The sequence below is a fragment of the Marmota flaviventris genome, chromosome 9 (assembly GCF_047511675.1).
Source record: "Marmota flaviventris isolate mMarFla1 chromosome 9, mMarFla1.hap1, whole genome shotgun sequence".
NCBI lineage: Eukaryota > Metazoa > Chordata > Mammalia > Rodentia > Sciuridae > Marmota > Marmota flaviventris.
The window spans coordinates 29,583,288-29,609,933 of NC_092506.1; the positions used below are offsets into that span (position 1 = coordinate 29,583,288).

Genomic DNA, 26,646 nt, shown 5'->3' on the forward strand with positions numbered 1-26,646 from the left:
GAGTTTTAAATGATGGCTGTGAACAGTGGTGAATACTGGAAGCATCTTTATAAAGTCCTGGCTTTGTGGTTTTAGATGAAGTGAGAAGGTTCAAGAGGGTCAAACAAGATTGGGTAAGAAGCACTTAATGTGAAATTAATTTGCCTGGCAATGATCACCTACTATTACAGGGTACTGGTGGTGATATTAACCTGGTATGAATACCTGGCTTTTCCTCCTCTAGACAGAGAGCTGCTGCTTGAGGGTATCTTTATTCATCACTTACAGCCTTGGTTGGCTATGTATCTAAGAAGAAATGTGGAATGAAGATACAAGGGATCTGCATTTTCCCCTTGGGGAAGACATACTTAAAAGGTTAAAAAGAAAAAATAAGTGGGTAACAGTCTAGGTCCCCAGGTGATAGGGCTGTGATATAATGGATGATTAACTCTAGTTGTATCTAGGGTGCTCCTAAGGATGCCATTTCTGTTCATGGTGGTAAAACAGACACTGAAAAAAATGTACTGCTAGCTGCCCTATGTTTATTATCTTTGTTTCTGTCTTGCTTTGTGCTTTTACTGGTACCATTTAAGAACTCTGAGTTCACCACAATTCTCTGCTGATTATACTTCCAGACACAATGGACCAAGGTGACAGAAGGTATGAGAGCAATCTTCAGAGCCACTCCTCCAGCTGCCTGCCAGCTGCTCAGAGACCCATCATCTCACTTTGCTGGAACCGAGTCTTGCTCCCTCCTCCAGTCCCAAGGCCCACCAGCATAGCTTTCCCAGAGGTCAGCCACAAATTCACATTAAGGAACAAGCAGCCTGCTGGGAATATCTTTCCAGTGTCAAGCAACCATTAAAAGCACTTAAGGAAATCACAAAAGGGAGGTGAGAGAATACTTCAAGAACTATAAGATGGGGAGGGCAGAAAGTAAATGCCCATTTCCTACCTTGGAGGAAAAAAAATTGACTTAAAAAGCTAAGTTGGTTCTAGAGAATGGATCAGCCTTTGGGAAACTGAAGAACACTATCTTCTAACCACTCTCCTGCTGGGGCCAAAATACTTTAGAGGATTGGGAAAACATTTGCTAACACAGAGCAAAATGACATTTCAAGCAACTATATATTTCTAAAAATTTATTCAAGGTGAATTCATTATCATCAATAATTACAGTCTCTTCTTTATCCAATTAAGACTGCATCTCTGTGAAGAAGGCATTTTGGTTCTGTTTTACAGATGTGGAAATAGGTTCAGAGAGGTGAATGACTTGGTTGTTGCTAAAGTCTACATCTGATCAACTGTAAACCCATATTTTTACAGTGAAAGAAAGCTGGGTTGGCTGTGAGTCCTTGCCAGCTCTGTATCACTCTGACTTGGTAATTAGTAGGAGTGTGAGGGTTCTGCAGAATGTGGTAGCTTCTTTGGTCTACCTGATATAAAGAAGCATCAACCCACCTATCTTAGTTGAATTAATACAAACTCTTTGATGGATCTATCTTCAATCTCCTAATTGTTAATAGCCACTGAAAAGAAAAGGACTGGAAACTGAGGTAGGGAAGGTCACTTCCCTCTCTGAGTTCTAGTATCCTCATCTGTAAAATGGGTCCAATAAAACCTTTTAACAGAGTAGTTGTGAACTAAATAGGAAGCCATGTTAAAGTCTGTTGAGAGCCACAGCCGAGTCAGGATGGCGCCTGGCATTTTGCCAGAAGGAGTGGTTGAGAGGTGATACCAGGGAGCCATTAAGATGATGATAATTAAGTTAAGCTGTGTATAATTGCTGTGACTGGATGATGCTGTATTGAAACAGGCTGTGTATTCAGCTGTATCTAGACCCCTGCTGTCTGGCAATAGGGTGGCTCCTGCTGCCTCGGGCACCCGCTACTTTTTAGTTTTCGCAGAGTTCCCATTGAGTTCTCGCGGAGCCCGGTGGAGGGCTGGGAGAGTTACCGGGGAGTGTGCGCGTGTGTGCAGGTGAGAGTTCGGGCAATAAGTAGTTCCTGTTTGAACCTACAAGTGCCTCCTGGCGGCTCGGTTATTTGTGCCCAGCCAGACTGCAGCAAAAGTCCTTAACATTATACCTAGCAAAAGATGGATACTTTATAAAGCAAACAATCTGGGTCCAGGAAATAGGACACCACATTCTCTCTGGGGCTGGTCCTCTTCCATATGATTCAGTCACCTAGAGAAGACTAGAAGCAGAGCTATTTAGAGACTAGAAATTGTACTATATACCCAGATGGCAGGGAACCTTGAATGCTTTAGGGGGCCAAAGACATATATAGGATGAATTAATGCAAATGGCTCTGCTTCTAGTTATACAGTCCCCTAAAGGCACATTTGCTAAGAACTCTTAAAATGGGTGGCTCTTAAAATGGATGGCTCTTAAAATGGGTTAGTTCAATGCATAGATAGTAGTGAAGTGAAGGAGAATCAGGCTGTTATCGTGTTGTTGTCCCTGCTCCTCACTATAAAGGCCAATCTCAATACCAAAAGGGTCTTGGAGAACAGAGATTTTTCTTGGATTTTGGTCTCCTGCAGTTGTATCACAAAGCTGTTCTGCCTTCTGGTCCTCTGTCCACAGAAACCTGAAGCCAGCACTGCAGGAGGCAACTTCTATTTGCATCCTCACTTCTTTATCCTTTTCAAACAGGCTTTCCAGGCTGAAGGAAGACTAACCCTGCCGAGGGCAAAAATAAAATGTGCTTTAAATCACTGCTCCTGAGGAAATGGTGAACTGCAGAGCAGAGCGCCTAGATATGCAGTGCCTGAATGGTCTTACCCCCTGCTGTTTTCTTTTAGAGGATACACCAGGCATCACTGCTAAATGAATTCACAAAATTGGGAAATATATGACTCAAAGATTCAACACAGAGTTAGAGTCATTTGCGTTTTAACTAATCCCCCCAAACAGTATTTTTGATTCTATAAAATTTCCTATAAACGAGTAAACTTTTCAGTATAGGTCAAACATTAGGAACTTTCTAGCATGAATTAATAATGTCTTTAAGGTTACTGCACCAGTTTTATCTAGGCTTATACTTCTAGATAGATTTGGGAAAACTAGTTCTTCCAAGTATGTCTTTCCTATTTTGACATAAGTCAGGTGATGCACCATGTAAAAATTAAGGCTTGAGAGACTCAAAGAGGGAAAGGCACCTCCTATGAAACAGGAGAGATACTACAGATACTGAAATTGTACAAACTGAGTTCTTGATAGATTTTTAGCAGTAAAAACCTGGTGATAACTAAAAAAACTTAAAGATAGGGACATTTTACTTCTTCCCCAAGTCAAATTTTAGAATGGATTTTGGCCTTTGGGACATGGGTGGAAGCAAAACAAACACTTCCAGACCCCTTAACATATGTTTACTGTATGTACATGTGTATATAAATGCATACATATAACTCATTCTAAATTCAGTTTGCAACCACTATTCTTGCTTTGATTTGCACTGTAATTACTGAGTCAGTAATTTTAAACTAAGTAGCCGATTTTTATTAAGGGACAACTCCTGCATATTTAAAAGACTCAGCTGGAAAAGATATGAGATAGACATGTAGTATTTCACAGGAACTTAGGATATTTTTATATTCTGTAAACTACCACCCTCCTTCTTTTTAATTTCCAGAATCATTGAATGATGACTCATAATATTAGGTCTTACAAGTTGTCTTCCAAATCCCTTTAACTGCTGAGATCCCAAGACTAAGAAAGACATATATAAATATACCATACCAAGAATCCCCTATAGACTGCCTGAATGTCTACATAGGCCTGGAGAGGTATTTCTTGAAACACAAGGCCATTTATTGGATAGTTGAGTACCCTAGCTCCTCTCCACAATCCAGAGTGTGAGAGTCTGACTACTACCATCTTCTACAAAATGAGCCAGCTCTCACCATAAAGATCAATTCTCATAACTAATCTCAATCCCAGCACATTCTGCTTCCAAGTGGAACTGTCTCACTCTTCACCCCAACACTGAAGGTTATGTCACTGTTGGCTAATGAACAAGGCGAATGTTACACTCAGCCTATCAGCAACCTTTTTTGCCTGTGTACATGAAGGCAAGAGGATTTTGGTGTGCCCCAAACCTGGATTCCTAAAGAAGAGGAGTTTTTCCTTCTAACACAAAAATATGAGTACAATGTGTAGCTATTAAGTAGACCAAACCATTCACAAAGAAACCTGCTTGCACAGGTTTGCTAATATGCACAACAAATTACCTTCAATATGCCCTTCCAGGAAAGGCCTAGCCTCTCATTTCAGGCATACAATTCATTCTGACCAAAACATTCTATCTGCTCCATGAATGCAAAAACATATGCACACACACAGGGTGTCCCTCATTTCCTCTGGAGGAATGGGAGCCTGGGCAATACTTGAAGCACTCATTTTCTAACATAAATTAGAATGGAGCACTGAAAACGCCAGTGACATCTGCACAGAAACAAAATGTATTCATTATAGTTGGTGCCATTACGATGAAAGGAAATGCATTCATAATGGCAGGACATTTAAAATAATGTGTTGCTGGATTCTGTGTCCATAAAAGCAATAATGAAGAAAGAGGAGTGGGTCATGTAAATTAAAAGGAGTAACAGGGCATGGGGTAGCTTCAAGGGCTCTGGGCAATGTCAGTGAGATGGCACATTCCTGGATCCACAGGGGGGAATTTTGATAATTAAAAGGCAGAAGAATCAAGAAGAGCATCAGGTTGGCATCGTGGAGAACTATGGTTTGAACCCTGTATCTGTTGTAGGCTAGTTTTGTGATGCTGGGAAAATTATGTCAATATCTGCCTATACCTCAGATATGTCACTTGGATACATCTATAAAATAAGGAGAACCTACTCATCCCCTGGACTTCAGGAGAAGGAAATGAGAGAACATATATAAAGTACTTAGATGCATAACAGGCATATATGTAAAATCAATAACTTTTGTTATCACTATAGTGGAGATAATAAAACTCACTCTCCCCACCTCACAAGCTTATTACAAGGAGCAAATGAAATGATATGTGTGATGGATACTACTAAATGGTTGACTCAGGAGTTACCCCCCTAACTTATTCTCCTGGCTACCTTCTGCTACGGAGGGTTGAAGGGCTAAATATTTGTGTATCCAGCCTACACTGCAGTTAGGGGTAGCCATGTAGTTCAGTTCATGTATGATAGTGTAGAAGCAGAGGGTCTTCCAGTTTGGTGGTGATAGGGTTGAGGGGTGTGTTTCTTGGGAAAGTGCTTACTTTCCTATTAACAGAGACATGGCCCTTCTTTTGATACCCTATTTATACTTGAACATAGATATAATGCTACAGTCCCTTTACAATCATAAAGTAAGGAGTCCAGGAAATCTTAAGAGACACATGGCAGCCCTGACACACACAAGCCACTGAACCATAGCCAGCAGTAGCCTTCCTCCAAATTTTTTCTGTGAAACAAACCAACCTTTATTTGTTTAAGCTACTTTAACCAGTTTTCTGTTATTGAAAGCTGAACATAATGCTAACTGATATAATGTATAAATACTCTGGAGAATTAAAAGCCCTATATATATTAAGTATGTGATCTTTTCTCTGCCAAGAATTTTATTCCCTTGGATCTAACTGGCTAATTTATATATGCCCTTTAAGACTTGAGATTTAACAGTATCTCCTCTAGAAGTATCCTCCATAGGATTACAATTCTCCCCACCCCTTAGACTTCTTAGAGCACTCCATAAAAATCTCTACTGGTACATAATATATTCTTTTAAAATTATTTGTCTCTTAACCCTACTAGATTGTTAAAATGTCTCAGAAACAAAAATTCTTATTTTAGTAATTCAAAACATTTTCCACTACTTGACATACAACTAGATACAGTAGATAAATCATTAAAGATTTGTTGAAATACGGAACCAATAAAAGAATTATCTGAAAGGTCAATGATAGCCTGGATAGCCTTATTATTCGGTTTTATCTTTGAAACATAGCAAGCTACTTTCTAATTCCTAATTCTTATCATTTTAAAAGTTATTCTACTTTATCCCTATTTGCATTCACTACTCCCCAAATTATTTCATACCATATATTTAGTCTTTATACTCATCTATACAAAAATAATATTCTTTTGCTTTTATTTTAGCATTTTTGTTTTCTTCTTTGTTGTTTTGTGATGATCAAAGGCATCTTGGATAACCCATTTGATATCAAAACAAATGCTCATATCATCCAGCAGCTCCTTTCTGAGATGTCTGAATTCTATCAGTATAACAAGAAATCTGAAGGTTTCCGAATGACGCGACCATATCTGGGTCCTGACCATCCGGGTTGCAGTGAACAGTAACTGAGGCTAACGACATTACATCAAAAAAGAAAAAAAATGTCTAAAAGGTGAAGGGGTTTGATGTGGATCTGAACTCTGTCCTTTTCTATAATGCTGTCCACATCCATTTTTGGTTGATTCCTTTTCTCAGCCAGGTTTCAGCTCAATATATACTACTTTGCCCATTTTGCACACCTTATCTACAATAGATTCCATTCTCCAGCCCTTTTGCCAATTTTCCCTGTTTATTTTTCTAAAAATTAGTTTGTTCATTTAGTGGTTTATTAATTTTTTTGTCAATTTCTTTCCACTAGAATAACAGATTCAAATAACTAAGGAAGGTAAATGACCCACATAAGGTGACAGATGGGTGTGATCAGTGAATCTATGCCAAACCAGGGTTCTTTCCACAATTCACAAAATAGAGTTCACACAGCTATTGATTTATTAAAAAAAAAAAAATCAAATGGGTGCTTGTTATGGTCTACAGCACACAGGGTCTGTAAATGAGACAGCTTTCTATCTCACCTACTTCCTAGTGAGGAAGAAGGAAAACAATGAGTTAAAATATATGACACCTTTTCATGTGGTGACAAGTATATGCAGAAAACTGAAGCAGAGTAAGAAACAAAGGTCTTAAGAAGCAACATTTCAGCAGAGGCCTGGATAAAATCAGAGAATGGGTCACATGAAGATCTGGAGATGAGCATTCATTCAGGCAGAAGGGCCCTGACACAGGAGGTAAGGGCACAAAGTCCCTGATGTAAGCAGGAACTCCAATCTGTATGAAGAAGAGTACGAAAGCAGTGTGGTTCATGTGAGCAATGGGGTGAACCGGCAGCATGAGGACACAGAGGGAGACAAGACTTGTCTTGCATGGCTTTGTAGGCCCGCTTTCCCCTGGGTATTTCTGAAGCAAATTCTGGGTGTGATACAATTCAGAATTCAAGAATTACATGATCTTCTTTGTACCCTGAAATTTTGTTCCCTTGAGCTTCTATGTGAGAAATGGACTGACTGGGAGCGGGGGTGGTAGGAAGGATGAGAAAAGTGGCAACAGGCAAAAGGCAGTAGGATCCTTGGAGAAATGATGTGGCTTGGACAAGGATGGAGGGATGGAGGTGGTAGGAAGTATTTTGATTAGCAGATTGACTGGAATATGAAAAACCTGAGAGAAGATGATGAGTGTGCCTCCTAGTTTACGGGTCTGAGACAGGATGAAGGCATTTTGGAAAGAGAGGAGAAAAGAAGGGTTGTGTTTTGAGCAAAGGTAGCAATGAGAACAAAGACATGGGATATAGATATAGAATAGAAGGCCTTCTTTAAGTCTTGCCTCTTGACACTTTCAGTTCTAACTGGGCAACCTTGGAAAAACCACTTACTGTCATTCAATCCCCTCATCTCCCTAATACAGAGATAGCAAAACCATCTATGAAAACTAACAGAATAAGGAAAGAAATGTCTGTGTACACCTGTAATAACAATAAAGGTACAGATTCAAGGCCAATTTTCTTGTTTCCTAGGTCATTTCTGGTAAATGATTGTTAAATAACTAATAATTGAACCTCAGCTGTAAACACAATTATACCTTTACAAATGCCATTACAAAAAGACCTAACTTTACATAACACAATCCTATTTCACCTCCAAAAGTTTTTTTTTTCTATTTCTTTCCACTAAAATTAAATTCTACCAGAGCAATGATCTCCTTTGACTTATTTACCCAGTATCCTTAGTATGAAGTGCTGTGTTTAGGTGCTTAATAAGAGCTGAAAGTGAATAAAAAGAGGGCAGTGTGTGTTCATTCAATAAAACCATCCTGCTAGCCTTGAATTTCTTTACGGGACTGTGTGGAAGTGGGGTTAACAGGCACTGTGTATGCTTAAGGGTGTTGAGGTTGGCTTTTGGAGGCTATGTAAAGTTGTAGAAAGAGCCAAGTTCTGGCTCAGTTATTTACAATGTCTGTGAGAAGTGGAATATATCCCTTTATCTCTCTAAGCTTCAGTTTCATAATCTGTATAGTCAACTATTTCAGAGAATCAGTGTACAATTAAATGAGACAGGGATGGCACAAAACTAAAGAGTTTAGTTCTTCTCTGCCTGGTCCTGAAGTCTGTAAAAAGAGGAAACAAACCAGGAGCCCCAGAAGGTGGTCTAATGCTTTTCCCTCTTCATAGCATTTGCTATGATTCTTCAGGGAGATAATCTCTAGCTGCTGTGTCAGGGAGTCTATCCCACAGAACAAGTTTGAAGACCTGAGTATATTTTCAAAACATTGAGCATGAGTCTACCTTGCAAGTATATCAGAGACTTATTTCTTTTTTTTTCAACCTTATATCAACTTACATTAAATGTCTGATGCTATTCCACAGAGGTAAGATCATAAATCTATTTTAAAGAAATTTAGGTGCTGATTCTGCCACCAATGTGCTTCCTCTGGTCTCATCAAAACCAAGGAATTCAAAGTCATCAAACATCTGTGATCCCCAGGCCTACTGGAGACACTTTTGGTGACAACATCCCTTATAGCTACTTTACTGCTCAAACACATCTAACTCATACATTCAATTCATTGTACTGATTAGTCTGTTCATTTAATAAGCATCAAGTAAGTGCCAACTGCATGTCCAGCCAAAGTAAAGGAGTCACCAACACTAGTTGGTTATTAAATGTTATCACTGTAACTGAGCCCCTTATGACTAATAGGTCATTCAGTCCTCACGTAATATCATAAGCACTAATCATTTCCATTTTGCAGATAAGAAAATGGAAGCTGAAGAAACAGCTTACATAACTCCTAGTAAATAGTGGGGTTAGTAACCTAATCTAGGTCTCTCTGATGCCAAACCCCATACTGTTTGTCACTATACTCTAGTAAGTAAGTCCTGAGCATGTATTTGGCACCTATCAAGGGTTTAGATACTTTCATAAATTAAGAAGACATGAGGTTAGACTGTGACCTACCTCAAGGAAAATGAATGTTTATATGAAAGATAAAATAATAAAGTGTCACAAAACCGTACAGGGCACTAAAGGTGTGAGTGAGTGTAATCAGGGAATGGTTTTCTTCTATAACTATGCTACAACATGAGCAAGTTGAACTAGCCTAAGACATCACAGATTCAAATGCTTATAGGGCCTGACAGGTAACATAAATGAATGGACTGGGCTAGAGGGAGGCTATGGTACACTAGAAGCACATTCTCCAACTAAGTAACAGTGCAGCTCCACCTGGTCACTATCATGGAGAAATGTGGATCCAGTATTGACAGAACTTTTTCAAAGAGGGTGAAAAGGCTGCTTTGTGATATGAAAATCTTTTAAATGCTATTCAAAAATTTAAATCTAAAAAAATAAAACAAAAGCCACACATATACACTTTAAGAATCAAACAACACCTCCTTTGACTTTAGTTTGTGTAGAGAGGAGCCAGGAGAGGGATGGAGTTATGGGGATAGGAAGGACAACAGAAATAGACAGACATTATTACCCTATATACACACATGTATGATTACACTAGTGGAGTGACTCTGAACCATGTACAGAGGAATGAGAAGTTGTGCACCATTTGTATACTATATGTCAAAATGCATTCTACTGTAAAATAAATACATAAATAAAAACAAACAAAAAACCCCATCTCCTTTGGCCAGATTTGACTGATGACTTATCAGTTTGCAGTATTTATATTCAATTATTATTTCATAGTCTTTTTACCATCAAGGACCCCTACTTACTCTCCATAGCCTTTAGAATTTAAAAGTCTTGACAGAAAAGTATTTTGGATTAGTTTTCTTATAAGAATTAAATGCATTATTAATAACTGAAAAATGAGGTCATGATGGGAGAAAACAAGTTAATATAAACTCTACCCTAAACAAAGAAACTTTGCATTTTTATTAACAAGTATAAACCCATTGCATCTAATGTTAAGATTTCCCATTAAATTTTTTGGAATACTGAAAACAGAGCATATACTTTGTTTCTATTTTCATGAATCCTCTTGGGATCTGAGAATCAGAGTTAGAAATTACTGGATTAAGCAAGAGGGCTCTAGGATTTGGTGGTAGATAGGCCTTGTAGGAAAAAAAGTAGGATTTGGAATCAGACAGAAATAGGTTGAAGCCTAGCCCTTAACTTACTAGCTATATGACCTTCAATGAATTATTTAGCTTCTTTTATTCATTTGCAAAATGAGAATAATCCCACCTATCTTGAAGGACTGAATAAGGAGTAAATTAAATCACATATGCAAGCTACTTGTAGGGTTCCTGCCACTTAGCAGGGGATTAAATAATGAGACTTCTTTAAATTCTGTTCTGTAGTCTACACCCAAAGTCTGAATCCACATTAAACAGTTTCTCTGGTCACCTACAATTAAATACTCATTTAATACTCATTCCTCACCTAAATTTCCTATTTTGCCTTTTCTCTGATGGGCCTTGAGCAACGTTCCTTCTCCCTGAAGCTCAATAAATACCATCCAGTGAATGCTATATTACAGCACAGGGTTGTGAGCAGCCTTAGAGATGGCCTTTGGTTTTAGAGAGAAGCCTTCCTACTGTGTGGTTAAAATTTCTACTGTAGCTTCCATTTGATGATCAGCTGTTACCTGAATGTAAACCTGAAAAATCATGACTACAGGAAGCACTCAATGTTTTAGTCAGCTTTTTGCTGCTGTGACCAAATTGTTCTGACAAGAACCATTTTAGAGGAGGAAAAGTTTAGTTTGGCTCACAGTTTCAGAGATTCAGTCAAGGGTTGGAACTTCCTAGCTCTGGGCCCAACTGAGGAAGATTATCATGGCAGAAGGACATGATAGAACACGATAGAAGAAAGCAGCTCAGGACATGGCAACTAGGAAGCAGAGAAGAGTGCCCTGCTCAGCAGGGACAAAATACAAACTTCCTCATTGATGGACCTACTCTAGTCACATCCTACCTGCCTACAGTTACTACCCTCTTAATCCATATCTGGGAATTAATTCACTGATTAGGTGAAAGCTCTCATAACCCAATCATTTCACCTCTGAACTGTCTTACACATAAGCTTTTGGGGGACACTGTATATCTAAACTACAATAGGGAGTGTCTACGTGCTAGCCCTATTATAGAAGATCACATATCTGTACCATTATCTTTACTGTATAAGTGCAAAATGTACAGTTCAAAGAGGTTATTTCCCAAGGTTATATCCATTAGCGACTAGTTAATGTGGTGTTTGAGTATTTGACTTTTGAATCCATGTTTAACTTCAAAGCTCATGGTGTTTCAATTACATCAAGTTGCTTCTCTTGAAATAATATATTTGTGGTAGTAAATTTTTAAATATATATGAATAATCTTCTTTCCCAAAGACAGAACATTAGGAGAATAACTTCAAGCATCATTCCCACAATAGCCCAAAGAAAGATTGCTAGCAGCGCCCCCCTCCCCCCGCCCCTAACATTACATCTCTCCGTAATTCTCCCTCCTGGAACAGAACAGCAGCACTAGGATTGTCTACTACAGATTCAACCTGTAACTGACAGAGGAGGTGACCTTGTATAGTGACAAGTCTGGTCTCTTTTTTTATCCACATATAAGTAAAGATTATCCTCAGTTAAATCACATTTATGGTTTTTTCCCCTATTATCACAATGTAACTAAGAGCTAATAGCCCATTTAGCACCATCATTATGATTAAAATAGTTCTCAAATAGAACAAAAGTTCCTCTATCTTATATGGGAGCCATTACAACATGCACATTGATGCAGGTGCTTACACCAACTGCCTTCCATTACATCTTCAGTCAAGGAACTCCAAGTGGTTGATGACAATCTGAGTGTTGGGGTTAGAGAACCAGAAACGTTGTGTTTATGAATCTTGTCTAAAGCCATGGCTTGACATAGGTAAGCAGATATCAAAGGAGTTTTTCTTTAGTACCTCATGTGAACTGAAAAATAAAAATCAATTTTTGTTCCCATGTCTAATATAATTCACTAATAATTGAACTCATTTATACAATGCTATACTATTCACAAAATCATTCAACACCCATGTATCACGTGCCCATCATAAAGTCCCCAGGGAAGCTGGTGAGGCACAAAACAAGATTATTTTGCAAATCACAAAACAGAAGCTCTAAGAAGTTGGAATTTATTCCTGGTTACTGAATTAGTAAGAGATGGAACTAAACCAGTGACTCCAAATTCATGGTCCTCATATACTCTGATCTATAAAGAGGCAACAGTCAATGACAAGCAGAGATATGAGTCCTGTGTTGGTTGAATGGTCACTGTTTTTCTGTGAAACACTAAGTCTATAAGAAACGAAAACTTGTTTTGGGATGGACACTGAATGTGGGCAATTAGGGGCACCCTGTTGTTTACTTAAAACAAACAACAAACAAGTGTGTGTTAGATAAATTTAAACTGTCATCTTAGACTGTGTATCTTAGCCTCCTTAGAGAAGCGTAGCAGAATACCTTTCAATTTTGCCTTCCTTTCCCAATTTATCCTGCTCCACCTTGGAGAAGAGAAGCCCTAAAAACAAAATACTTCTTCCCACACCTATTTTTTTTTTAACTGTAGCTGACTGGACTAGCTATGACCTCCTAACTCAAGAGCAGCTAATTAGCAGACAGATGAATTGGTAGATTTCCTTTTGAGACCCTGTGAGGTAATGGTGAAATCTACATCAGAAAATTCCTGTGGAGCAGAGTCAAGGGTATCCAGAAAAAGCTGAAATTACAGTGGAAAAAGGGGAGAGAGACAAGTAAACAGAGGAAGCTCCAGAAGAGAAGAGTAAAGCCAGAAAGAGAAAAAGACCAAAATGTGAGACACACACACACACACACACACACCAAAAGAGCATTCTCCGGTCCTAACCACCACCCACTCGTACCTCCAGCAGGCACAAAAGTACTTACTTTGAGTCCTATGAAATGCAACATGTCCATTCTATACCCCTGTGCCTCAGGTCATCTGAACATTTAGGTGGATTTCTGTTTCTTACAATTAGACAGTTGTTGACTAATAAGAAACAAGAGAGTTGTAACAGAGAACTAAAAGATGATGTTAAAAGCTCTCTCCTTACAAAATAAAGCATGATGTTAACCAAAGACTAAAATTATATCTATTTTTCCCATTGCAAACCATGGTTCAAATTCCCCTTATAATGAACAATTACTATTGTGATGTCCATTCTCTATTCTCCACCAACCAATTTACTGCTGTACAGCTCTCTTCAGATCACTGGTCTGAGTAAGTCAACATCTGTAAAATTTCCCCATTTCCCAGGAAGAACCAATCACTTTTTATTCTGCCTCCCATACCACTTAAGACATTTCTCTATGTGACCACTGATACTGGCATATAACAACTTTACGCTCACTGGACTACAAATGCCTCAAGAGCAGGGTCCAGTTCTTTATCTTTGTTGTGCCACATACTGTATCTGTTACATAGGCTTGTGGAATAAAGCAATGTCCATTAACTGTGTCTCGTGAAAAAAAAGTCCTAGAAAAAATAATAAAGATTTAATTTTTTTTCTGTAACAAATCAATTGGGCTGCAACTATATATATACAAATGATTTAAGCATTTCAACCGAGTTAGCCTGTCATTTCAGTTGCAAAAAAAAAAAAAGGACACTCTCCATCAATATGATGTCAGAATTAATTCAAAGTCTGCCAGTGAAAAGTTACATATCCCAACAATGGATGGGATAGGGTTGGGAATAAGTTTTATAAAAAGAACCCAAACTATTAAGTACAGTACAACCCTTGTCTTTAGGGATACCATACTAAGCAAGAAATTTAATACTGTAAAGTCAAAATAACAACTTCACTGAAAAGACCACTGGAAGAAAGTACCAAACCCAGCATTTTAGCTGAAAGAGTTAAAATGTCACGATATGGAGCTGGACTGAATTTTCTGGGAATACAATTTATGGGTTGTGATGGTTTACCCGAATTGTCTGAGAGACATTTATGAAAAACCTAGGATTAAAAGACTTTTAGATGTGTCTATGAGGGTGTTTTCAGAGACCACTGGCATGTGGGACAGCAAACTGAACAGTGAGACCTGTACTGTCCAACAGGCCGGGGGCCTGAGTGGAACAAAAAGCAAAAGAAAGAATATGCCACAGTGGATCCAAGCTGGATTATTCTTGAGCAGGTGTCTATAGCTGCTGTCACTGCCTGTGGATATCAAACTCCAGTTTTTTGGGTCTTCCAATGTGAATTCCCACCAGTGATTCTCAAAGGAGTAAGTTTCCAGGACTCAGTTTCAGATTGGGGCTATATCATTGGTCCCTCTTCTTATGAGGCTTCCAGCTTCTTGAAATGAGCAGTTACTGGTTCCTCAGAGCCAGCCATTGTGTGACTATCCAACTTCTGACTGTATAAGCCAATCTAATAAATCACCTTTTATAATTATATTTATGTGTGTATAATTACATACATATATAAAACACACACACACACACAAACACACACACACACACACACCCTCTGAGCTGCTTCTATTCCTCTAAAGTACTCTAACACATGAGTCAAGTAGACACTGGCTGAAGACAATTCAGATTCATAAAATACCCATGATGCAAAGTGAAACACAGTTTCCTCTTTGATAACTGTACTTTTTTTACTGGCAAAACTGAGGAAGAGTGACAGGAAGCCATTAATAACTGTGATGTGATGTTGAAAGGGCTCTGCTAAAGGTCACAGTATCACTTATTCACTATATCCTCCAATTTTAAACAGGAAGAACAAAAACTTAAGGAGCTTAATTGTGATCATGATACTACTTTTGCTGGAGACCCAGTTACTATAATGCTGACTTAGATGGACTAGTATCTGAGGACACAGTAGGTACCTCCTGCCACCTCTCCTACTAATTGAAAGTTACCTAAATCCCAGAAAGGAAGTGCTGATTTACTTACCTACCCACAAGGATAAGTTAGACCAAAAACATATCTGAGTCTATCAGAAGCAATTTCTTCCTAATCTGCTTACTATAATGGAGATCAAAAAGTAGGAAAGGCCCACCCTGCCTGAACCAGGTGAGACAAGAAAACAAAAGAAGAGAGAAAGATATGAGCACAATGTCTTTTTAGTGCATGAACTGTTAGCACATTAATCCTGCACAATAGAGGGGCCAAATAATTGCTAGATTCTCACTGATCAGACTCTTCCCATGGGGAAGGAGCAATTAAAGGATAAAAGAGAGCAGTGAAAAGCATACCCTTGAGAAGGGGAAAAGAACTGGCAAAGGTTTGATTCCATGGATATGTAGTAATAGGGTAAAATAAGGTCCTTCCCAGACTTCTAGGCTGACATTTGTGAAGATGTTATCATACCAGGATACTAAAAGATGTTGGAGAACAGAAAGCTACATTAGTCCAGCAAACTCAAGGCCCTTCACCTTGAAGATGAAGAATAAATTTTTCTCCTTTTTGGACTAACAACAGAGCCAAGGAGAAAGTGAGGGCTATGAGTAAAAGCAAAAAGGATAGGTACACACCCAAATATACTCAAATGCAAAATGGGGTTGTTATAACATCTTTTGTCTTTGAACTAAATTTCCCTCCCATAGCACCATTTCCACTAGTCTGAGGCCTTCCAGAAAAGAGTCCTTGGAGTTTTAGAGTCATAGACAGAGATGGAAGAAACCTTTTGAGCCACATCAAATTCAAGACTCTCATTTTGTAAATACTTAAACTTATGCCCAGAGAAATTCAAGGACTTTCCTGGGTTTATGTAACTAAGCAGTGCCAGAGCTAAGCTTATTCTTGAAGCTTGGGCTTTTGATTTAGCCACCCTTTTCCTTTATTATTCAAATACAGTCACTCATTAAGTCACTCTGTTTTCCCACCCTTGTTTGCACCATCTATTCTTTTCTCCCCATTGCTTCTATTCTTATCTAGATCTAGAACTTCAAAGTTTTTCACCTGAATCACTGCATTCAGGACTCTTCTCCCCTTCTAAGATCACCTCTCACTATGCCACAACAGTGAGTCCCTGCTCTATTGGAAGGAACTGTGTGATTCTGCCACTGTTCTTTTCCCTTTGCCAATATGCCCCATATAGGGCCTCTCCTTCAGCCTTCATATTAGAATAAAGGAGAAGGGAATGCAGCTAAAGCTGCAGATATGTAGTATGTGAAATAAGTTGTTTTAGTGCTTTTATGTCACTGAGACCAAAATACCCAATAAGAATAACTTAGAAGAGGGTAAGTTTATTTGCTCACAGTTGAAGAGTTAGCAGTCTATATAAGGCTGACTCCAATCATGGGTGAAGGGCCCAGAGAAGGAAAGCTGCTCAGCTCACCGCAAGGTGAGGAAGCAGAAAGCAAGAGATGGGAGAAGGAGCTGCAGGGAAAAATAAACCTTCCAGGGCACACCCCAGTGATCTACCTCCTCTCCAAACACGCCCCACCTGCCTATAGTTACTACTCAGTCAGTCTATTCAAACCAGGGTGGACGGATTAGGTCATAGCTCTCATAATGTAATCATAAATTATACCTCTGAATATTCCTGCATTAACAAGAGCTTTTGGGGAACATCTCATATAACACAGCATAAACATTTGATGTTTCAGCACCATGTTCATATCCCGCACAAACAAGCTGATTTTTTAATTGAACAAATCGTATCATTTAGGCCTCACATCAACCTTATTTTAGATACTATTATTGTCTTTCCATTTTACAAAAGAGAAATCCAAGACCTAGAAAGTTTAAACAGTGGGGCTAAAGTTACATAGCTAGTAGGCAGTAAAGCTAGAATTCAAACCTAGGACCTCTGGCTCCAAAGGCCATATTCTTTAACCAGTGTATCACACTGATTCTGAGAACAAAACTACTAGAGTGAAATACACATTTCACTTTTATAACCTGAACTCTTTTGCACCATTTCCCTATAAGCAAATTGAGAGCCAAAATTTCATCCTAACTTGAGCATCTGTCAAGGTTCAATAAAGACTTGTTCATTGACTGTGATTAGTTCAGGGCAAGACCTCATTCTTATTTCCAGTCCTCAGGAAGTCAGGAATCTGGCCTGGGCCCTTCTCACCTTGACTCAGAGCTCCAGAGGCAATTTTGAAACAGTTCTTTAGGGTCTGACAGAGATAAAACCTTTCAAGAAAAAGATAATTTCCTTCTTGCCAGATGTCAGCCCTGTCACTCAAAGACTAGGAAGAAGAAAAATGACTGTCTAGGAACACTGTTAAAAGAAGAATGGGGAAGTGTGGCCTCAGTTGGAAAAGCAGGAGTCAATACACAATCTGTTCATTTTGAGAAATGTTTCAGGACAATAAATTTGAGTTCACACTCTGCTTTTCCAGAGAGTAGCCTACACTACTGTTGGTTCAGACAGTCCACCATTCTCCAACCTCAACATCTATAAGACACAGGTCTGGGCTTGAAAGGGTAGCCACTGTCATGAAAGCACCTTTGTGGCCAGTAACTTGCCAAAGATAGGGAGAAGAACACTGCCCAAAGTTCTCTAGAAGGTCTCTTGCCACATTCCAGTACAGTTTACTCCTTCCAAAGCTCTCCTTGCTAAATCCCTCACCTTCCCTGAAGCCTCAAATAATCTTCAAAAGGCAAGTGAGGCTCTGGGGTTGTAGCTCAGTTGGTAGAGTGCTTACCTAGCACATGTGAGGCACTGGGTTCAATCTTCAGCACCACATAAAAATAAAATAAAGTTACTGTGTCCAACTACTATAAAAATATTTTTTAAAAAAGGCAAGTGAGTAGGCTTTAAATAAAAACAGCAAAGAAACCAGCCTTGAACAACTAGATTGAAATCCATCTTTAAAGAAGACATGATGGGAGTAGTTTTATTTATTTCAGCTCATGACTATAATGGTGATTGGACTCTGCAGCCAGATAGCTTCAGTTCAAACACCAGCCATACTCACTTATTAGTTGACTTTAGGTAAATTATTTAATCTTCCTATGTTTAATTTTTCTCATCTGGGGAATAGCGATAGTAACATTGTCTACTCCTATGAGGTTACTGTAAGAATTAAATGGAATTATGACATGTAACAGTCTAGCCCTCAATCAGTATTAGCTATTGGGGCCAGAATAATAATTGTATAGGGAACAGCCATAGGTTCAACAGTCTAAGTCAGTCATTTTTCAAGTTTAGAATATGGCAAAGTATTATTCACACAGTCAGCAAATAATACAACAGATCTATTACACATTACAGAGATTAAGTAAAACAACAACAAAACCCCCAAATACAAATGCTGCCTTTCAGGAGCTCATAGGGTAGATGTGATATAACAGACATATAATTCTGGAACAGAGAAGAAAGTGATAAGCCCAAAAAATGAACTATAAAGATTAGAGGACCAAAAAAGGATTCACAGACAAAGAGGCAACCAAGTTCAACTCTGAAGGAATGGTAGAAATTGCCAATGCAGAATGAGACAGCCAAATCTCCCTAACAGTAGAGCATTAGAGTGAGCAGCAGGCAACATACACGTTGGCTATCAACTTTGTACCAGATCAGTAATGATGTTTCCATGAGTCTGAAAAGGAGGTTAAGATTATTCCCATTCCTCTTACAATAACTTCCCTTTAATTAAGATACTATTCATGTGCTTCTCTCTGATGCAACCACAACCAAAAGACAAGTAAAGATAATTCAATAAAAGGAAAAAATTACCTCCAATCATAGTCTCTAGACCCAAGCCAATATTCACATATGAAGTGTCCAGCACTTATTAGAAACTTACTAGGTATTGAGTGAGTGGATTCTATTATAATTTTTCTAATGTTATTATTCCCATTCATCACCTTGATAAACAATCACATTTGTAATTTGATTCAGTTCAGAAAGAAGAAAAGGACCAAACTGGAAGCGAGAAGGCATGATCTCAGCCCTACACCTGAGTCACCACCTCCTCAATGGAAACTCTTTAGGTACTATGATTTGTCTCATCCCTCCTGCTGTCTCCAGAAGCAGGTACCAATTCTTCCTCTTCATCACCCTCCTTCCCTTCACCCTGGGAGAAGAGGCAGCAGCAGGCAAAGCTCAAAGAACAGATCAGTTTTTCACATCAGGAAAAAATCCCTCCCATCATCCCTTGGTTTGAACAATAGCACATTAGTGATTAGACTTTACTTACTTGGTAGTGAGATACTAATGTGACTCCATTTTTGAGAAACCAGCCTCTACCTCAGAGCAAAGCCTGTCCAAGGAAGGGGGCGTGACCCTTGTCATTGGAAAAACCCACAGAGCACTCCTAAGCACATACCCACCCTGCTGAGTTGTTTACCTACAAATAACAGGGGAGATCTGCTGCATCAGGTGTCCCTGATTCAATTAGGCTAGGTGAGGACCCATAGCAACCACCAATCACCATGAGACAGGGAGAATACCTGGGATGCCAGATGACGTTCCCAGTAGTTTATGGTGGTTGATAACATGTTGGGAAACCATGTAGTTTAGCATGTACAACCCTTGTGGCTTAAACCAATCAGTTCAAAGGAATCCCCCTTTTTTACTAACCAATCACCCTTACCCAACTTGTTCCCGCCAGTGAATGTGCTAATCAACGTTAAGAGTTGTTGTTTGACTTTCCCACGGTATGGAATGATTTGCTGTGTGATGTTGTGACGCATAGAGTATCCCCCCAAAACCTATAAAATCTCACTGAACAAAGGACCGGGACTCACTCCCTGGGACCGTTGCATTGGGAACGGTTGTGAGTCCAGGCTCGAGCTTGCAATAAAGACTCTTGTGTGATTGCATTGGATTTGGCTCCTGGAGGTCTAAATCTGGCATTACTATAGGAATTTCATTGCTACAAGATCCATACTCACAGTAATCAATACAACACATAGCAACCAGGACTTTATTGTATTACCTGTCAGTCTCTACTATCAAAAATAATGTTTTGAAACCATGGGTACTCACATTGGTCAGAGAGTAAGCAAGATGGCTTCTTAGGTGAAACACGGGGAGACAAGGACAGGAACTACTGAAATCACCACAGAGGCTGGATAGTTAGGGATAGAGGATAGCCAAGTCATGTATTTCTAAAGAGTCCTGCACATGTTGGGGCACACAATGCTTACAAAAAAGAGAGTCAATTCCTTTAAATTAATTTGGCAACTGCATAGATTGAACTTTCTCTTTGCAAAGAGCATTAGCTCAGATCTAGTTTGAGCAATATAAGCTTACTCATTTATAAGCATAATCTGGCATGTTTCTGAAACAAGACAAGATTGAGAATAATCAAGAAAATCTTCCCTATCATTTAGGTAGCCCTGGCTAAATTCCTAGATACTTTTACATTACTTGGTTCTTAGCAACAATTATGATGCATGCAACAATTATGATGCATAAGTATATTCTGCATAACTATCTGGGAACCATATGGCTTGGACCAGTTATTCTTTAGGCCAGAGTTTGAGGAAGAATGAAGACCCTGGGTTGGTATTTTAACACTGTCACCGTCAAGTTTCTGTCAAGCCACAGGGTACTGAGTTGCAGAGAAACACTGAAGATGTAGATTTATATAATCCCCCTTGTATAAGACCAATGCTTCCTAAAGGAGAACAGGCTGAGAGGAACACGCAGGCTTTTTCTTTCATTTACCTTCCTTCTCTTTCATAAGACCTTGCTGTTTTCAAATGAGTCATACATTTGCTCATGTAATCTCTCACCCAAGTTCTATAACTTTGTTATTGACATTTTATGGATAACAAAAATTCAGAAATAACTTCTGAAGGTAAATAACCTGTATGAGGTGACAGGGATGGGTGTGATCAGTGAATCTATGCCAAACCAGGGTTCTTTCCACAATTCACAAAATAGAGTTTACAAAGCAATTTATTTAAAAAAAAAATCAAATGAGGGAAAAACTAACACACAGGTGTGGTGGTGCATGCCTGCAATCCCAGCGGCTCAGGAGGCTGAGGCAGGAGGATCGTGAGTTCAAAGCTAGCTTCAGCAAAAGCAAGGGTGCTAAGCAAATCAGTGAGACTGTGTCACTAAATAAAATACAAAATAGGGCTGGGGATGTGGCTCAGTGGTCAAATGCCCCTGAGTTCAATCCCTAGACACGCCCCCCCCCCAAAAAAAAAATCAAATGGGTGCCTGTTATGATCTATAGCATACAGGGTCTGTAAATGAGACAGCTTTTCACCTCATGACACCTATTTCCTAGTGAGGAAGAAGGAAAACAATGAGTTAAAATATATGACACCTTTTCATGTGGTGACAAGTATATGCAGAAAACTGAAGCAGAGTAAGAAATAAAGGTGTGAAAGAATAATGTTTCAGCAGAGGACTGGATAAAATCAGAGAATGGGTCACATGAAGATCTGGAGATGAGCATTCATTCAGGCAGAAGGGCCCTGACACAGGAGGTAAGGGCACAAAGTCCCTGATGTAAGCAGGAACTCCAATCTGTATGAAGAAGAGTAAGAAAGCAGTGTGGTTCATGTGAGCAATGGGGTGAACCGGCAGCATGAGGACACAGAGGGAGACAAGACTTGTCTTGCATGGCTTTGTAGGCCCGCTTTCCCCTGGGTATTTCTGAAGCAAATTCTGGGTGTGATACAATTCAGAATTCAAGAATTACATGATCTTCTTTGTACCCTGAAATTTTGTTCCCTTGAGCTTCTATGTGAGAAATGGACTGGGAGCGGGGGTGGTGGGAAGGATGAGAAAAGTGGCAACAGGCAAAAGGCAGTAGGATCCTTGGAGAAATGATGTGGCTTGGACAAGGATGGAGGGATGGAGGTGGTAGGAAGTATTTTGATTAGCAGATTGACTGGAATATGAAAAAATGGAAAGAAGATAATAAAGGTGCATCCTGGATTGGGGTTTGGACAGGATGATGCCGTTTGCAAAGTCAAGGATGAAAGCATTTTGGAAAGAGAGGAGAAAGCGAGGGTTGTTTTGAGCAAAGGTACTGATAAGACCAAAGACACGGGATATAGAATAGAAGCGCTACTTTAAATCCTGCCTCTTGATACTTTCAGTTCTAACTGGGCAACCTTGGACAAGTCTCTTATTCTTATTCAATTCCCTCATCTCCCTAATATACAGACAGCAAAACCACCTCTCAGGACTCATAAAATAAGAAAAGAAATGTCTGTGTACACTAGTAAATTATAAAAATGCAGAATCAAATGATTGTTTAAATAACTTATATTTGAACCTCAGCTGTAGACACAATTATATCGTCACAAATACCATTATAAGAAGACCTAACTCTATATAATACAATCCTATTTCACTTGTTTAACACTTCACATTTCTAAAGAGTACAGCACATCATTTACATTTCTTATTTTTTCATATACTCTCACATAAATTATCTCATGTGATCATTCACACAGAGTGGGTAATACCTCTGAGATTATTGATAAGAAAATTTAGAGACAGATAAGTTCTACTAAAGGCCTGAAATCCTAGTCTCATTGTTTCTGCTCTTGGCCTTTAAGTCAGAAAACTGAGATACTGTTGAAATTCCTGATACACTGAATGCTGAGCACTTCTATGATCATTTGTGGGAAACAAACAAACAAAAAATTCTATTCTTTAAATATAGTATTTAGCAGTTTGTACAATATTTTTATATATATTATTTTTCTTGGTTCCTTCCAACATGTGGTAAGTGGATAAGAGCTACTGGATGTAAGTGGCACTATTATGAGATAAGGATAAGCCCATTTTAATATACTGGCTCAAAACTAGAAACATGTCATTACTGTACACTGCTTTGTATTTAGTAATGTTTTTTGTGACTATCTCATTCAGTCCTTCAACCAGTGTTTAAGGGCGTACTCTGTGTTAGACATAATGTGCTAGATTTTTGGTGTTCAGTGGTATCACAATTTTGTTCTTGTTAAAAATATAAAGGAATTAAACTGTTAAGATTAAAACACAGAACAGGGCTGGGGATGTGGCTCAAGCAGTAGCGCTCGCCTGGCATGCGTGCGGCCGGGTTCGATCCTCAGCACCACATACAAACAAAGATGTTGTATCTGCCGAAAACTAAAAAATAAATATTAAAATTCTCTCATTCTGTCTCTCTCTCTAAAAAAAAAAACACACACACACACACACAGAGAACAGATGGAATTATGGATGACCAAGTTTGGTTGTTTTTAGGTTAAAATCTCAGTCTGGGGTTGTGGCTCAGTAGTCGCACACTTGCCTGGCACACGTGAGGCACTAGCTTCTCAGCACCACATATAAATAAATAAAATAAAGGTCTATCAAGAACTAAAAAAAGAAAAAAAAAACTTAAAAAATTAAAATCTCCACAGCCCTTTCTTTGCTAAAAAAACTTTAAAAAATTAAAATCTCCACAGCCCTTTCTTTCCTACAAATGTGCATTAGCTTCATTATTTGTACCCTTGATACTCTATTTATGGTAGAAATAAACCAGATCAATAATAGTATAAAATGGTATATGAGTCCCAGTTATTTGAAGTAAAATATAAGGAAATTTCAAACTAAAGATAGATAATTTCTTCTATCATCTTTCTAGATGGCAAATCATTAGCAAATGGTACCAACATCTGGTACAGAATGAACAGCACTCTCCATATTATATTTTGAGGAACACCACTTCTAAAGGATATTTTAGTGAAAGGAGTTAAAAGAGTTTTCTGTTCAATAATTTTGGGAATACTGGGATAAACTAAGTAAACATTCCATTATCATAGGATACTCTCATAGGACTACTGTAAGTTTTTATTATACCATGGAGCATTTGGAACTCCCAAGAAGTAGGTAATAAGTAGCTTTTGCTCAACTTATTAGACCATGGAACCCTAGTTTAGAGAAGAGCCAATCTACAACTCAATTTCTTGTTGTCTCATATACTCAGGAAACCTTATATTGGTTTGATTTCCATTTATAGATGCATGTTATGTTCAACTTTTTAACAGTGCTGATTTCTTAAGTTAGCAGAGAGTTGCACAAACACAAAATAAATGTATGCCCATGGAATGTGAAGGAGACCACTTGCTAAAGGGACTGCATTTGGTTTTGCTTTCTACTATAGCCCAACACCAAGCACTGCCTGGAATATTGTTGACCCTTGATAAAATGTGTTAAATACCTGGAAGAAGAATGGATCTTGCAGAAATGACTGAAGGCTTGTGGAGATTTCAAAGTGGATGGTGAATTTTTCTGACTTCATTGATTTTGATTTCTTTTTTTTAGATTTCTAAACAATGCTGAATTTATTTTGTTGTAACAAAAGGCAGAATTCTTCCAACAGCATTTTGTATCATGACCCTGATCTAATCTAATAAAAGAAAGGTTATACGCTTTTTATTGATGAGCAGCACATTAATGAGAGCTCCTTGAAATAATCCCATCTCCATTACCAGGCAAAATTACATTTTCCGGCATAATTATTATGTCAGTCAAAACTCCCAATTTTTTTTCTTTTTGGTGCTGGCAATTGAATCCAAGGCCTTGCTCATGCTAGGCAAGTACTCTACCAACTGAGCTATATCCCCAGCCCAAACTCAAATTTTGATATTATTTTGCTTGTACATCAACTTACTAATTTGACAAATGCCTAAAAATTGTGGGTAAGCTCAGAGTTTTAAGTAATGATTATCAATCTATGCTGGTCGCTTACTCTAATCTCTGTATATTTTCCTACCAGACAGAAGAACTGGGCAACTTTTATTTTCTATAAAGGGTCTTGAAGTGACCAATGAGTCTCCTAAAAATGTATTTTAAATCACATACACTACTTAAATTTCTAGACTCTTACTTGAAATTCTAGAACATAAACTCTTTGAGGACAGACACCTTGAATGTTTTGTTCACAACTGTATCCTTATTACCAAAGACAATGCTGGGACAAAGGTGTTCCATAAATATCGCTAAATGAATGTTACATTTCTCCTCCCACTAAGACCCATTGTTTTAAAGTAAAATCCCATCTTCCTTCTCTCTCTCATATACAAAGAAATAAGGGGAGTTTTGTTACACATGATAGAATCTTTCTTATGAAAAATACATACATCATGGGATTTTGGTAAAAATAGATCATTCAGAATAATTATGGGCAGTTTCTCTTCATTGTGTAATGTCATGAAGTCACCAGCCATTAGCCTAGTCTGAGCCATAGAAAATGTTAGAAAAAAATCATGATCTGATCGAGCTAATTTCATCTGATCAGGGCTTGGGACATGGGGCTAATCTTGACCTATGAGCCTAACAGATTTCAAAAGCACAAGAGAATATTCTCTAATGTTACTCATTCAAGAACTTTTATTTTGTAGCTTATAGAATTTTATTAGAAAAAATATTATTTCCCTTTTTATTATAAATTGTCTGATTTTGTTTTATACTGGTACTATGATTTCCTTATAGAGTAGTATATATTCTATTTTATAAAAAAAATCAATAGGACAAGAGAATTCACTACAATATCTTATTAACCTTAGTTAAAGTATTGAGCATCTCTGTGTCTGCTATGAGAATAACAGTGTCTTCTTCCTAGGCTGTAGTACGGATTAAATGAGATAATCATACATTTGAGTGCTTTAGTACAATCTCTGAAGGACTGACAAGACTAGAAGTCATGATAATCAAGTACCTAAACAAGTTCATCACCTCTATAAGTCCTCCTTTTATTTTCTTCCTAATAAGCCACTCTTCCTCCATTTTCCCCATTCACAGAAGTATGTATGTTTTATGGGTCACATTTTATCCCCAAGCACAATTCTTCCTATAGAGTTTAGACAGCATTTCCGGATTGTTTCTGGCTGAGTAATGTCATTCATCTGGGCCCCTGCATTTCTTTTCACAACCTATGTAACATTCCTCTTTATTCATGTGGTTCCTAAAAGAGACTAGTTGGCTGGGGGGACTTGACACTTACTTTTAGTTTATCAAAAATTTCTAACCAGAAGGGATGAAAGCTGAATGCCAGGGGCATGCTGGGCTGGAGCATCTGTGCCTGGCCTTTTCATTTCATGCAACTTGCCAGTAATTGCTAAGTTTTCCCTCCTGCAACAATTATCCCCCATTTCTCTCCCCTCCCCCACCCCACCCCCAGTTAATTATCAGTTCTGGAATTAAACTGCTTGCTTTTCCTACTGTTGCTATGGCAACAGTTGGCCTGCACCTGCCACTGGGTGAACAGTGGCGCTTTCAGAAGAAGCAATAGCAGTTGCTGGCCCCACAAAAGCCAGGGAGTAAACTAATGTTTACCTGTCTGGGGAAAGAAGTTGCTGTTCATTCCACTTTAGACACTTGCCAGGCAAGCTACACCTCAACTTTCTTCTCAAAATGTTGATATTCAATAAAGAAATGAAAAAAAAAAAATCAAATAAAAATGCCAAATCCCTATTGACT

The 26,646-nt window shown here is 38.5% G+C and overlaps 1 protein-coding gene across 2 annotated transcripts in view; it reads right to left on the minus strand.

Annotated features, from left to right (window-relative positions):
• Positions 1-26,646, minus strand: part of Trim44 (tripartite motif containing 44) — a 112,188-nt gene that overhangs the window by 20,138 nt on the left and 65,404 nt on the right. Inside the window, exon 5 of one of the 2 annotated variants that reach the window (XM_071616300.1) lies at positions 879-2,665. The exons of the other annotated variant lie outside the window; for it this stretch is intronic. Within the exon in view, the coding sequence (XP_071472401.1) occupies positions 2,614-2,665 (52 nt within the window). The 3' untranslated portion in view covers positions 879-2,613. Of the gene's footprint in view, positions 1-878; positions 2,666-26,646 lie in introns of those variants that run through there. 2 annotated transcript variants of the gene reach the window in all.